The sequence below is a fragment of the Gopherus evgoodei genome, chromosome 1, assembly GCF_007399415.2.
Source record: "Gopherus evgoodei ecotype Sinaloan lineage chromosome 1, rGopEvg1_v1.p, whole genome shotgun sequence".
Taxonomy (NCBI): Eukaryota; Metazoa; Chordata; order Testudines; family Testudinidae; genus Gopherus; species Gopherus evgoodei.
This window is the reverse complement of record NC_044322.1, coordinates 36766951-36782011: the sequence shown is the minus strand read 5'-3', so window position 1 is coordinate 36782011 and position 15061 is coordinate 36766951. Positions and strand designations below refer to the sequence as shown.

The following is a 15061-nucleotide window of genomic DNA, read 5'->3' as shown; positions in this document are numbered from 1 at the left end:
ATCAGAGTGATCATATCACTATGGTATGTCTCATAATTATGATCAAACTGTTATCTTACATTCCTGGAGCATTCTTTTTTTCAATACTTAATACCTTTTATTCCTTGGCCTCATGCATGAATTATGCTGTGTATGTGGAGAGGCTTAAAGATTGTTTCCATTACATTCTTTCTGAATGGATCCTGTTGTATCTAGGATTTTTTTTAAAGGCAAGTAGGAATGTTATTGTTGACCTTGACACCAGATAACTGGGCAGACATTATATAGCTATGTTTGAATCCTCACAAAATGTGATGCTAAAGCCAACAGAGTTGTGGCGTGAAACCCTCCTGGACATCAGAGTTATGGAGCTTTTCTTTACAGTAAGTCTCATTCTTCTTCAACTTTCATAATACAGGTCACAGAGAAGCAACTCCTTCCTCTTTTAAAACATTATTGTTGGATTCTTCCTGTTGTACCAGGTAAGACTATTCTGTTAACATCAATTTTTACCCTAGCAAGTTTCTAAGGTGGTGATGGTGTGTTGATTTTTTTTCCTATCAAGTGATCAAGACATACTTTACACATAAAGTATCTTAAATTATTTTTCTTTTAAAAATTATTCATGTATTCATTTAATATCTTGGACATACCTATTTGCCAGATGAAATTCTGAGCATAATGCTTGAGCTGTGTTATCAGATACCTTTTTAGCTAAGATGTTGCCGCTCTACAAGTATCAGCTGAACAATAGGTTTTCACTGCTGCTGGAACACTGCTCAACGGAACAGTTGAAAACTAGCAATATCTTTGCATTTCTCCATCCAAGTTTAGCATAAAACTCCATTCGTTATAAGCTGGATATAAACCAAAAAGGTCAACAGTAGATCTGATGACTGGAAAATAGCTGAGCAACACATGGTTTTTGGTGTTTGTTTTTTTTTAAACTGGTATTAAACCTGGGTAAAAGTAATTTTCTACCACTAATTTTTGTTAATATTTGCTTAATTTGCAGTCAGCCCAGCCACAGCATTCAGATTATTTATGTAAACTGCTATGCTAATCTTATTTAATATCACATCTCTTGGGATCTTATAGCTCAAAATTCTTCAGGCGAGGGTTCTGTTTGCAAAGTAGAGAAATAATATACTCAAAACTCTGTTGGGGTGGGCACTATGTAGCATATATAAATCTCTAGAACCAAAAGTGATTTGTCTGACATGTGAGTTTGAATGAACATCTATATTCAGTGTTTTATAAAGGAGATTCATTTGTTTGATTGAAAGTTTATCTTGCTCCAGCAGTTCTTGAAAAGGTGAAAAACTTCCTGGCAAAACTCTTAACAGCCACACACAATGTGAACAGCTGTCTAGACGATTTAGACAGTTGCTAATGTCAGCTGTGAACCTCCTAATGCAAATAACTTTTGGGTTTACACGTTAACCCTTTCCAGTTTAACTGTTTTAAGAAGTCCCTGAGTTAAATGTCTGACTTCAGATTTGTTCTTCAGTGTTAAATTTTGAGTAACTGCCTTATCCATCACATACAGAAGATGAATGTTTCTGAATACTAAACACTTATTTTATTTAATGGAAACTAAAGAATACATCAGTTTGTTAAATCATTTGTGAATGCACAAAGATCAAAACAGCACATTGTTACTTTTGTTTTAAATAGCACTGCTTAAGTCTTATATCATTAATGTTGCCTTTGAAGTAATGTAGCCTTTGCTTCTGTAGATATCAAATTCTTGTTCAAATACAAAAATTAAATGAAGAGTGATCATTTACACACTTATTTGAACTAACAAATTTGAATACTTCCAAGTTTTTTGTAAAACTGCCATTTTAAAGGAGAAAAATCCTAATTTCTACATCGTGTAAGATTTATTTTAATAGGGTGGAGTGGGGCAGAATTGTTTTAAATTCCAAAATTGTGTTTTCATGTGATTTGATCTTTCAGAAGTTAAAATAGTTGTAACTTGTCTTTCTATATCATTTAGAGGTTCATGTTAGTTGCACAAGTAGCACTTGGGTAACATCTGAGGTGCTAAATAGAGAAACGGTTATACATATTTAACTTTGCTTTTATATATATCAATTTAACAAGACTGGGTTTTTTCGAGAGGCTGACTATACTAGTATTTATTATACCATTATATTATACTATTTGCTTTGTCCTGCAGAAATAAAATGCTTGTCCTAATAAAAGCCTTGAAATCCATATTTCCTAATTGCAATAAGTATGTAAAAATATGTTTTAAATCTATTGATATGTTAGATTTATTTTAATCCAGAATTGGTAACCACATAAGTAGTGATGTAACACTCCATTTGCAGAAATGAGAAAAGATTACTAGTGGTTTCAGAGATTCTGCCAAGGGTGAGGTGCACGTTTTGTGTGCCTTCAGTGTTTACCTCTGCTAAAGAAACATCTATATAATCTTGATTGAACTTATCAACTAACTTTAGCAAGTCACTGTAGCTTAGGCATAGTTAGCATAATAGAGATGACTGTCATTATTGCTGTTTTTAGAAGGAGCAGTATGTCTGACTGGCTGGCATCTGTTTCTCTCTTTAAGACATAACATGCACTAAACAGTTCAATTTCTAAAATGTAGGTAGGACCCAGTTAAGTGTTAGTTTCGGTGTGTTAAGTCATGGCTCATGATGCTAATAAACTGAGGAGCAAAATTGATGTTTACTCTGGTTTAGGGAGATGCTATAGGAGCCATGTCATTTCAGACTGACTAGAAATTAGGGTAAGATTTTTTTGGTGTCTGCTCTTTTGGATTGAGAGCCATATGACTGTTGTAAGAACATGCATGTGTTTTCCATGTATTATTAATTTATTTCACTTTGTAAAAGGTACATCGAAAAATCAGAGAGGATACAGATATGGCACAAGACTCTCTACAGTGCCTAGCACAGCTAGCTTCTCTGCATGGACCAGTCTTTCCTGATGAAGGTTCACAAGTTGATTATCTGGCACATTTCATTGAAGGATTACTGAATACTATCAATGGGTACGTACACTTGCCCTTTAAATTTAGACGGCATCTTTTAATCTTTACTTTGGAGTGAAGGGAGAGAGCCAGTATAGCTTATTTCTTTGCATAATTTCTGTTTGGAGTTGGACTATTAAAATGGAATAACGTTTTTTTGAAAGGGTATTTCCTGAAAAGAGTATAAAGTATATATTGGTTTGTTAAATGCAGAATATTCATCCATAAAATGAACAATGTTAAGCTTTTTTCCTAATTTCTAAAAAAAACAAACCTGCTGTTTCTATCTATAGAATTGAAATAGAGGACTCTGAAGCAATGGGAATCTCCAGTGTTTTCAGCAACCTGATAACTGTGTTTCCTCGCAATGTTTTAACTGCCATTCCAAATGAACTTTTCTCTTCATTTGTTAACTGCCTCACGCACCTCACCTGTTCTTTTGGGAGAAGTGCTGCATTGGAAGAAGTGGTGAGTACTGTTCTTGAACTGCAGTTGATTCTTGAAAGAGTTGAGTTCTTTTATTCCATTTATGATGAACATCAAATTAACAAGAGACATAAGAACGTAATAGATTTGTAATGACTTAATAATGTTTGGATGCCTTAGCCCCATTCTGTAATATATGTTTTCTAAGATTCATTAGTTTTGTTTGAGAGAAAGTTGCTGTTAACTTTTAGTTTATTTTTACATTACTGTAATCAGATGTAGAAGAGATATGTGTAGACCAGTAAAATTAATAATGAAGAACAATAGAAATAATTTGCACCTTGTAAATAGTTGTCTAACAAATTTAAACTTGAATGAAAATTTTGATTAAAATACCTGTTAAACGTCTTCATTTAAAATTGACAGTTTCAGTAGCAAATATAATAGGCATTAAATATTGCTTAAGTGTTCAGTTAGAACTTCTGAGAAGTGCTTATAAATGGTTAACAATTTACAGATTTGAAAGCCTGGAATGGCTATGTGCACATATGGGCAAATTGAAACTTACCTGAAGCTTGAACCTCTGTTTAAGTGAATGCATCGGCTATGATATTCTCTGTTACTGCCCCCATCCTGTGTCTTAGTGGCTGTTTTAAGTATCCCTTGATTGTTGACTCAGTTCAGATAACTTTTTTACAAATTTAGATGGTCAGGTAATTCAGTGTTTTGTTGTTGTTATATCAAAGCAGTTGTATGTTACAACCATGAGCAATTACTATCCCGGTATCTCTCTGCCCAGAAGAGTAATATTAAAAATGAAACAATCCCAAGAGGAGCTATTTGAAGAAGACACATGGTCAGTAAGGCAGATAAACTGTGCAGCTCCTGTGTACGATAATGAGAACTAATATCTGTAAATTTGCTACATAGTGATGTAAAAATAGAACTTAGGAATATAAAACTGTCCTTGTTTATTAGCAATGTTTAATAATTTTTTCTCTTAGATTATATATTTATAAAAAGATGGCTTTCTATCTATTTGGGCTTTACCAACTAAAAACTCCAGAAAGATCTTATATTGAAAAGCTTTTAAAATGTATTATGTGGAGGTTTTCTCATTGCTGGAAGGGCCTGAGTTCTCCAACTTTTGCTGTTGACTGACCTTTACAATTAGCACTTACATTATAAAATACTTTTCCACATTAGTTATTGTAGTAAGATGAGGCCCTGAAACATAAACTCTTGTGTCAGAGGCCTAATCTGAAGCCTGAACCAAAGTACTTCCAGGCACTGCTAAGCAAAAACTGGGCTGTGAGCCAGAGGCAGGCCTCACTCACAGAAGTAGCGAGAAGAGGAACTTGTGCCAAGATGACATCAGGACACTCCATAGACATAACAAGGAACAGGCAGGTGCATCTTAAAGACAGGACAGCATGATGGATAGATCTGTATGTCTGGAACAACATGACTGAAGGGGAGACAGCATCCTAATGAGCCAAGAGGCTGTACCTCAATATGTCAGGAGGGATGAGTAATCTGTCCTGTAACTGTATAAAAATAGGTCCTGGAGTGTGCATCTTTGGCCAGCCTAGGGGGCAGTGGAAAGTCCCGCCACTGATTGAGCTGTGTCCATTGCCAGGGGACACATTCGTAGTACGTCCTGTAGAGTCTATAGGAAACTATTACTGTGCTTCGTTTGACAATAAACCTGGCTTGGGTTCCTTCGTACCTTACTAGAGTCTGTGGTCTTTGGGGGTTCTCTCGGGGTTTGCTGTGTCAGCTATCTGCGCAGAGCCGGGGCAGCACACAGAGGGAACACGCACGCAGCCGACCGTTGTCATCAAACAAGAGCAGAGCACCACACCGGTAGCTACGGACAACAGTTATGAATGTGACGGGTTTGATCACAGAAACCCCCTTAGAAGCTGCCATCTGATGTGCCAAGACTACTTCTGCCCCTGCTTTCCCTGCCAAGCTTGGGACCCCAGCACCCTATCTTGCTGAGCGAGACATGCCCGTCTGTTCCAACACAGACCCAGGGTCTGAATTATTTGCCCCAAAGCTGCAGACTTAACTGAAAGCAGCTTACAGAAGTGCTCGTATCTTTAACACTCAGATGCCCAACACCCAACGGGGTCTAAATCCACATAAATTCGTTTTACCCGTATAAAGCTTATACAGGGTAAACTCATAAATTGTTCGTCCTCTATAACACTGATAGAGATGTACAGCTGTTTCCCCCATCCCCCTGCTATTAATACATATTCTGGGTTAATTAATAAGTAAAAAGTGATTTTATTAAATACAGAAAGTAGGATTTAAGTGGTTCCAAGTAGTAACAGACACAACAAAGTGAATTACCAAGTAAAATAAAACAAAACACACAAGTCTATGTCTAATACAGTAAGAAACTGAATACAGATAAGATCTCACCCTCAGAGATGTTTTGATACGTTTTTCACAGACTGGATGCCTTCCTAGTCTGGGCACAGTCCTTTCCCCGGTACAGCCCTTGTTCCAGCTCAGGTGGGAGCTAGGGGATTCCTCATGTTGGCTCTGACTTTTTTCTCTGTTCCACCCACTTATATATCTTTCGAATAAGGTGGAAATCCTTTGTCCCTCTGGATCCCCCCCCATGGAAAAGAACCAGGTTAAAGATGGATTCTAGTTCAGGTGACGTGATCACATGTCACTGTACGACTTCATTACCCATTTGCCAGCACATACGTATACAGGAAGACTTACAGGTAAAACAGCCATCTGCAATCAATTGTCCTGGTTAATGGGAGTCATCAAGATTCCAAACCACCATCAATGGCCCACACGTTGCATAATTGCAATAGGCCCTCAGTGTTATAGTTCATGTTTCTAGTTTCAGATACAAGAGTGGTACATTTATACAAATAGGATGATCACAGTAGATTATAAGCTTTGTAATGATACCTTACAAGAGACCTTCTGCATGAAGCATATTCCAGTTACATTAGCATATTTTCGTAAAATCATATAGAGTGCAACATCACAATGAAGTAGGCAAATATGTCTCTTTGCATTTTACAGTTTGGGCAACTGAGGCTCAGATGTTAACTTGCCCAAGGTCAGAGAGCAACTCAGTCCGTTAGAACCCTTGTCTTGACCATTGTTAGACAAATGCTTATTCCACTAGACCACAGTGCTCTCCAGGCAAGTCACTTAACCTTTCTGAGGTTCCATTTCCTAATCTGTAAAATGGGGATAGCACTTACATATCTCTTCATGAAAATCTTAAATGCTGTATATTTTCAAACTTCATCTATGGTTAAGTTGCAGCATTTTACAGATTTGTAACAGACAAAGACATTAAATGCAGTTATTTATGGGACTGATGCTCTTTGGTTACATTTATAAGGCTTTCATACAGAGGTTCAGCAGAAGCATGAGGATACACCTCTACCCTGATATAATGCGGTCGTGGGGAGCCAAAAATTCCTACCGCGCTATAGGTGAAATACCGTTATATCGGGGTAGCGGTGGCAGGGCTCCAGTGGTGATTTAAAGGGCTCGGTGTTCCCTGCAGCAGCCGGAGCCCTGGGCCCTTTTAAATCACCGGTGAGCCCCACTGCCGCAGCCCCGGGGTAGCAGCGGCAGGGCTCCAACGGTGATTTAAAGGGCCCGGGGCTCCCTGCAGCAGCTGGAGCCTCGGACCCTTTAAAGTGCCGCCCGAACCCCACTGCTGCAGTGCCAGGGTAGCAGCGGCAGGGCTCCAACGGTGATTTAAAGGACCCTGGGCTCCCCACAGTAGCCGGAGCCCCAGACCCTTTAAAGCGCCGCTGAAGCCCCATTGCTACCGCGCTATGTGCGAATCCGTGTTATATCGGGTCGCGTTATAGCGAGGTAGAGGTGTATTTCATATGATGGATCTTTTGGAGAAAAGATGAAGACCTAGTTTTTAAAGCGAAAGGGAGGAAAGCCATCCATTGACCCTCAGCCACCCACCCTCCTGTTCCTGAGGGACTAAGAAAAAGGAACCAGTCTTAGAGCCAGCGTACGCATCTTAAATATGGTATCAGAAGTGATTAGTATACTCAGAGTTGGGGCACTCCATGTCTCTGTAAAATCACATGCAGTGAAAACCTACAGCAAATTGCCAAACTGTAGCAGTATCTGCCTGAGAGGATCTGTCTTTTTGGAGGGTGACTAACGATCTCTTATCCCTAAAGGCTTGTGGTTACCTAGAGCACATGAATCCTCAGCATTGTCTAATGGGATACATAATTGCTTTAGAGAAATTATATCGAAGTATTGTTCTTAAATGTTTTTAGATTCAACAGCACGAGGAAGAGAGATTGCAAGAAATTAAATTACTCTTAGAATAGTATGCTTCCAGTTGAAAGAACAAAGCGGGTTTATTCCAGGGGTTTGCTGATGTTCATAACAGCCGGGTTCAAACCCACTCTGGATCTTGGAAACATAGGTGTTTGGTTTTTTGTTTATCTGTCAAAAGCAACATTAATAATGATGTCACTAGGAAAAATTATACCTCTTTTGTATGCCCTGGATTTTACCATGCATGTATGGATACGTGATGTATCTCAGATTTTCAGTAGGGAAACAGCTCTACCAATTCTGAGTTAATGCCTTTTGGGTTTGTGTTGACACTGCATGTTACAAACTTGTAACATTTGTGGCCATGTACTTGACTGGTCCATAGATGTGTGTGTTCTATAGAAACAATCTGAGAAAGGCAGGATTGCAATTAGAGAACTCTACAGGTGTGGAAATGGATGGTATCACTTAGGACATTCCTAATGCCCAATTAGCTAGCAGGAAAAGAAATAAAAACTAGTACAGCCAGGCAAAAACCTACTGCAAGTGCGCCCTCACAAAAACAACTCTATACCTGTGAGCTTAAGTTTCTTAGAGACCACTTTCCTGTTGGCAGTGACATATGCAATGTGCTGAAGTGAACTTCAGGTCCTAGTGATCAATAAATCTTTATTATAAAGTATTTGAAGACTGGTAAAGTGGCTTTACCAGAATATTTATATAATAATCCAGAAACTTTTTAGAACACCTGAAAGTGCTCTAGCTTTTCATTTAATCAAGTCAGATGTTTTTTGTTTTAATTCAAGACTTATTCCTGTATAGTGTTAAATTTACACTGTGTTCACCACGAACAAGCAGTCCAGCAGAACAAGTGTTCAGTGTGATCAGTGTTTGGAGTGAAAATTCAAATTAGTATAGATGCTTTTTTTTGTTCAACTGAATATTAGTGATACCCGTTTGTTTCATGACTCATTCAGAACACTGAGTTACTAGAAAAAAATCCTCCAGTCCAAGAGATATGCATGTCACTGAGTCAGATGTTGGCAGTAGTCACACCAACACATTCAAAAATGTCAACTCCACAAGTGTTCAGAGGAGAAGAGCACTAGAGGGAGAGTTGGGGAGAAATTGGAAACTTGGAAGAAATCTAACATATTTTGGGGGGAAAAAGATAGAGGGTGAGAGAGAGAAAAGTAGTTATGCAATGTAGAAAAATGATATTGAATGGAAAATATAGACTGGGAAAAGATAGTTGTATGTTAGAGGGAAGGAGGAGAAGAGCGAAGGGTAAGGATATGTCTTCACTAGCAATGTTAAAGTGCTGCATCAGCAGTGCTTTAACGTGGCTGTGTAGTCGTGGCACCAGCACTGGGGGAAAGAGCTCTCCCAGTGCTATTAAAAAAACAAAAAAAACCCCACCCCCACAAGGGGAGTAGCTACCAGTGCTGGGAGCGTGGCTACCAACGCTGGTGCACTCTCTGCGCAGCGACTTTACAGCACTGAAACTTGCAGTGCTCAGGGGGTGTTTTTTCACACACCAGAGCAAGAAAGTTGTAGCGCTGTAAAGTGGCAGTGTAGACAAGGCCTAAGTAAAAAGAACTAATGCAAGGGAAACATAGTAAATTTTTACATAATAGAAAAGGTAAATGCACAATGATGCAATAAGTAACCAGGCTTTAAAAATTACTTTAAAAGAAAAGGATAAAGTGTGCCATGGGGATAGAAATTTGCCTTGGGCCAGTCCTGGTTTACTATGCTGTCTGTCTTCCAATTTTGTCTTTTTTATGTTAAATAAAATTCTTCTTCCTCCCCTTCTTCCCCCTACTCCCCTTTCTATGGTTGCATCTATGAATGTCCTGGTGTTTTATTTTTAAAATATGATCACCTTGAAGAAAGTATGGTGCTGAAAAAGTGTCTTAAATTTTTTCCATCTTGAATTGTCATCCCAACTTTTTTTTCCCTTTTCCCACATGTCCATCACAGTGAGGACTTTCACTAGAAGCTTGTTGTTAAAAGGTCATTAAGCTTTTATCTGGAGGAGACTTAAGGACATAGTCACTCACTTTTTATTTTATGAAGACATCAATTCATTATGTTCTACTGTACCAAATTATTATTATACCATGGCAGACCTGTTAAAAGGTCATGATAAGGACCATTTTTTAAAAGGCAGGTCTTGCAGTAGTATACTTACAATGTTTTTCCAACTGGATATTTAGTAAATATATCCAAATGTCACATAGCAAGAAGGCTATGTGACATTTGGATATATTTACTAAAAATTATTTAAATTCTGCCTCAGGATATTCATGATTTGGTCAAATAGTGTTAAAGAAACTTTTCGGACAAGGGCTCCTCACCTGTCCTGCTCTGTAGTAACTTCATTTGGAGACCCTTTTTTACTTTTCCATTCTGTGGCATCTTATTCTTTTGTGTTCTTTTGTGTAAACAGTAACCTCTGCTCAACTATTTTAAATGTTACTCTCAAATATATGTTTGTACTACTTGCACTTTTCAGTTGTCTGTTTTGTGTGTGGTTATGTGGAATTATCCCTGCCATTTTTAGTCTCCAAGATTAATCACCTGTTTTGAATGATCATTTAAAAAAAAAATTGTTTACCTGTAATTGTGTACTGTGAAGATTCAAATCCTGATAATGCTTCTCTCCAGAATAGAGGATTCTTTCACCACCCTATCTCTTTCTTTTTTAAAAAAAGAGTGATTTAATATATATAAGGCTAAGATTTAGTCCTGGATATTTTTAGTAAAAGTCATGGACAGATCACGGGCAATAAACAAAAATTCACAGCCTGTGACCTGTCCATGATTTTTTTACTATAAATATCTATGCTAACTAAATCTCTGCTCATGGGGCTCCGCTACTCTAGGGGACCCCCTGCTCCAAGGCCCTTGGGAACCACTCCTCCAGCGGCATCCGGGGTCGCCGCTCTGGCTGCCCCCGGGACAACTGCTTCTCAGATTGTCCTTGGAGCCAGTTGCCCAGGGCTGTCTGAGCAGCGGCCATTGCGGCTGGCCACGGACTGCCCAAGCAGCTGGCCCTGGGGTCAGATGCACTAGCCATTGCAGCTTCGGAAGTCACAAACGTAGCAGAAAGTCATGGAATCCACGACCTCCATGATTGAAACGCAGCCTTAAGTATATGTGTGTGATTATAATATATTTTATATTTTATATATTATAATATTGGTATCAAGAGGAGCTGTGAGTGCAGCGTCTTTGAAAATCAGATTACTTATTTATGTGCCTGTCTTTAGGCACCCAGATTTGAACATTTTGATCTAAATCACAAATGTTTTAAAGTTGTAATTTGGGAAGAGGATTTTGATGTTAAACTTTTAGGTGCAGGGAAGAATCTTCTTAACTTCATTTTTGTTTTTGAGAGTGCCAGTTTTTTAAAAAGTTTAGCCAGCACGAAAACTTGCTGGCCCTTGTTATGTGATATCACTTCAGGAAATCCATTTGAATTCTTATGTGTATCTTTTATAGTAGTTGTAACTGAATTCAGCTCAGATCTTTATATTAATTGTTTATAAAAATGTGTAGAATATCTGTTAAAGATTTATGATTACTAATGCAATTTTGGTTTGTTTCGCTTTTTTAGTTTGGTAATAATCTTTTTCTTACAGCTTGACAAAGATGACATGGTATACATGGAGGCATATGATAAATTGCTGGAATCCTGGCTTACCTTGGTACAAGATGACAAACATTTCCACAAAGGCTTCTTTACCCCACATGCTGTTCAGGTTTTTAATTCTTATATTCAGTGCCACCTAGCTGCTCCTGATGGTACAAGGAATTTGGTAAGTTCTTAATCTGAGGTGGTAATAAGCACTCTGTTAGAGTATACAGCGGGGATCAGCAATCTTTGGCACGCAGCCTGCCAGGGTAAGCATCCTGGTGGGCCGGCCCGGTTTGTTTACCTGCCGCGTCCACAGGTTCGGTCGATTGTGGCTCCCACTGGCCACAGTTCGCCGCTCCAGGCCAATAGGGGCTGCAGGAAGCAGCGCGGGCCGAGGGATGTGCTGTCTGCGCTTCCTGCCATCCCCATAGGCCTGGAGTGGCGAACCACGGCCAGTGGGAACTGCGATTGGCCAAACCTGCAGACAGCAGGTAAACAAACGGGTCCGGGTCCGGCCCACCGGGGTGCTTAACCCATGTCAGGCTGCGTGCCAAAGGTTGCCATTCCCTGGTATACAGTAATTAAACATTTCTTAGATATACACTATTAAAGGAGGTAACAGAAAAGTTTTTACATGGTTTGCAGTAGTGATGAAAAAACGTGATTAGTAGTTACACTGTGGTCAGTTTGACATAGGAGAGGGTTCTTCATCAGCCTTTTTCTCTCATCTTAAAGAGAAAATAAGGGGAGAGCAGTGTTGGAGAATGCTTTTAAAACCTTGATGCTATTAAATATATTAAATAGCCCCATAATTCAAAAATTTGCTTGCCTCCTATCCTTCCATCTTTGGGTCTAGTGACAGAACAAATTACTACCTTTTTGGCAGAATTATGATTAAACCAAAAACCCTTTAGTGGAATTATAAACCTGATAGTGTGCTTGTTAATTCCCTCTGTACCTAACCGCCAAATTCTTAATTAGTTGTCCCCTTTTAAGTGTGTTTTATATGCGTAAACTTATCAGATACACAGTAGGACTGTGGGCCCAGACTGGGAGAAACTGCATTTGTAGAGAGACGGTCCTTTTGGATAAAATGGTAAACCAACCTTTCCATGGTAGCTGTCCAGGAGGAAATTTTAAACATTCCATGGCATTTTCACAGGAAAAAGAAAATAACTGTTATCCATCCCAACATTCCTCCTCTTAAAACACGTTCTGATGCAGACTGTTGAATGTAAATCTTGAGCATATTAATGATTGCCCAATTTTTATACAGTAATTTTCTTAATGGTTTTAAACTTGATCGTATTTAAAGGACTTTGAGATACCTCACTTCCGAAAAATACCATATAAACCTACTTCAGTTCTCTTGATACATAACAGATGGTGGTAAGAGTGTCAGTATAGAGAAGAATATTTTACAAGAGACCTTGAATTCATAACCCCGACAGTCTTGACATAACTTGTATACACAGGTTAATTCATGTCCCACTGTGGGATAAGTCGTTTATCCCATGAATAACCTTTTAAAAGCCACAGCTGGCATTTCAGAATGCTGCTTGTTCAATATCAAAGCGGTGGCTGGAACTTTCAAATACGAAAGCACTCTTCAGTAAGCAGCTGCAACTTTGAAGTGACCAAAAGACAATTATTTGCCAGTTTAGATAAAGAAAAGAGGCATTTAAAAGCACTTTGGGAGGACTTAAGGTTTGGATTCAAGTTTCCCAGCTCCTTTCTAGAATGACAGCAAAAAGATATTTTTCTCTGACACACAGTCTTCTCTCTTCCTTATCAACTACTGCAATTGGATATTTAACTTTCCAGTTAACACTGAAATCCATGTCCCAGAAATGTAGTGTATTTGTTCTTGGAAATAAGTCATAAAGTTACTCAAGAGTTCTTTGCAATGTTGCCAACCTGAGTTTTCAAAAATAGAGATTTACTAAAAATCATGAGATTAAAAAAAAAAAAAGTAAGGTGGTTCTTATTTCTGTTCTGATTCTTTGAGCTTTTAGTATTCACTTTTTCAACCTTTACTCTGTAAACAATGGGGGCTGGAAACTTTTCCTTTCCTTAATGAAAGCTCTGATTTTTACGTAATAACAGGACTCCAGGAGCTAGGATTTTAAAATACCAGATATGGTAGGACTCGCAATAAAATCTCTAGAACTGGCAACATTGTCTTTGTCATGACTTGTGTATGAAGCTGGCAAACAAAATATCCAGCTTCAGTGTTTTCACAGCTTAAAATATTAGTTCCTGGTCTCTTGTGTGTGTGACTCAAATAGCAAATGTAGTAATTCAGTCTTGATTAGTGTCTAAACTAGTGTATCTGCGAGCCAACAGTGATGTGTTTGAGTTTTGGAATCATTTTGCTCACTTGTCCTTGATTGGTTGAGCCTTTTAAGTGTGATCAGAAGGGTCAGCCAAATGCACCTAAAGCCATTTTCACTTGGCCTATTATAGATTGCATTTTGTTTGAGCTCCTGATTCATATAGAAAAGTTTGGGAGACAGGGTGGGATTTTTTTCCTCCTATTTTTTTCTCCTTCTGTTTCTCCTATCATGTTTTGTCTCTCACTGGCATCCAGTGGCCAGTCTGTAAGTCCTCCATTTATTAGAAATAGTCTCATTTAATATCTGGACTTATAAAACTGGAATGCAATAATATAAGAGAATTGAGTTCAAAGTTCAGTGATTGTTTCAGAGGTAAGACCTAGTCCCATTCCTGATTCCAGAAAACCATGGGCATTAAGTTACTAACTCCTGTCTTAATTCTTCTACGTATATTTTATTAAACTTAAATGTGCATTCTGACTTTCAATCTGGAACACCAAAAAATTGAATAGTATGTAGAAAAGTGCAAAGAAGAAGAAAATCATAACATGATATTCTTAACACAGTAGATATCTTGTATAATATACATTGATGACTTTCAACTTATTTAAAATCACGTCAGACTGCCAATGGTGTAGCCTCTCGGGAGGAAGAAGAAATAAGCGAACTGCAGGAAGATGACAGAGACCAGTTCTCTGACCAGCTGGCCAGTGTAGGCATGCTTGGAAGAATTGCTGCAGAACACTGTATACCTCTTCTTACAAGGTACAAGATTATAATTATAAAAGTGTACTATACTTCAGTCAGATGATTAAAACAAAAGAGTCTAATGTTAAGCAGAGTTTTTAATTCTTTAATATAACCTTAATTTATGTAATGACTACATAAAGTTATTTGCTCATTGTTTTTCTTCAGTTTATTAGAAGACAGAGTGACAAGGCTCCATGGTCAGTTACAAAGACATCAGCAGCAGTTACTTGCCTCACCAGGATCAGGGTCAATTGACAATAAAGTGCTTGATGACCTGTATGAGGATATTCATTGGCTTATTTTAGTCACAGGTTAGTGGAAAGTGTTAAACACATAAAATATTGGTATACTGCATCTGAAACTGGAGCTCCTCAGCCAAAACTGCAATGCGTATATCAGCCCATATGTCTCATCCTTGTAATTGATTTGTATGTGCTCGTTATCTTTCATTTCATATAGATGCTTCACACACAAGAGGCAAACGTATCATTTGCCCTTCAACAATACTGAGTTACTTTGTCATTCTTTTTCTTATTTCCTTATGTTAATTTTGATTAGAAATAATTTGTTTCTGATAAAGACGCTTAGAAAAATGTTAACAGAAGACATCTTACTTTT

General features: G+C 38.2%; 1 protein-coding gene across 2 annotated transcripts in view; it reads left to right on the top strand.

Annotated features, from left to right (window-relative positions):
- XPO4 (exportin 4) overlaps positions 1-15061 on the top strand; it is a 144759-nt gene that overhangs the window by 93414 nt on the left and 36284 nt on the right. For both annotated transcript variants that reach the window (XM_030561803.1, XM_030561811.1), the window contains 6 exons: positions 250-362; positions 2847-3004; positions 3277-3451; positions 11362-11538; positions 14316-14458; positions 14609-14754. In XM_030561803.1, the coding sequence (XP_030417663.1) occupies positions 250-362; positions 2847-3004; positions 3277-3451; positions 11362-11538; positions 14316-14458; positions 14609-14754 (912 nt within the window). The remainder of the gene's footprint in view (positions 1-249; positions 363-2846; positions 3005-3276; positions 3452-11361; positions 11539-14315; positions 14459-14608; positions 14755-15061) is intronic.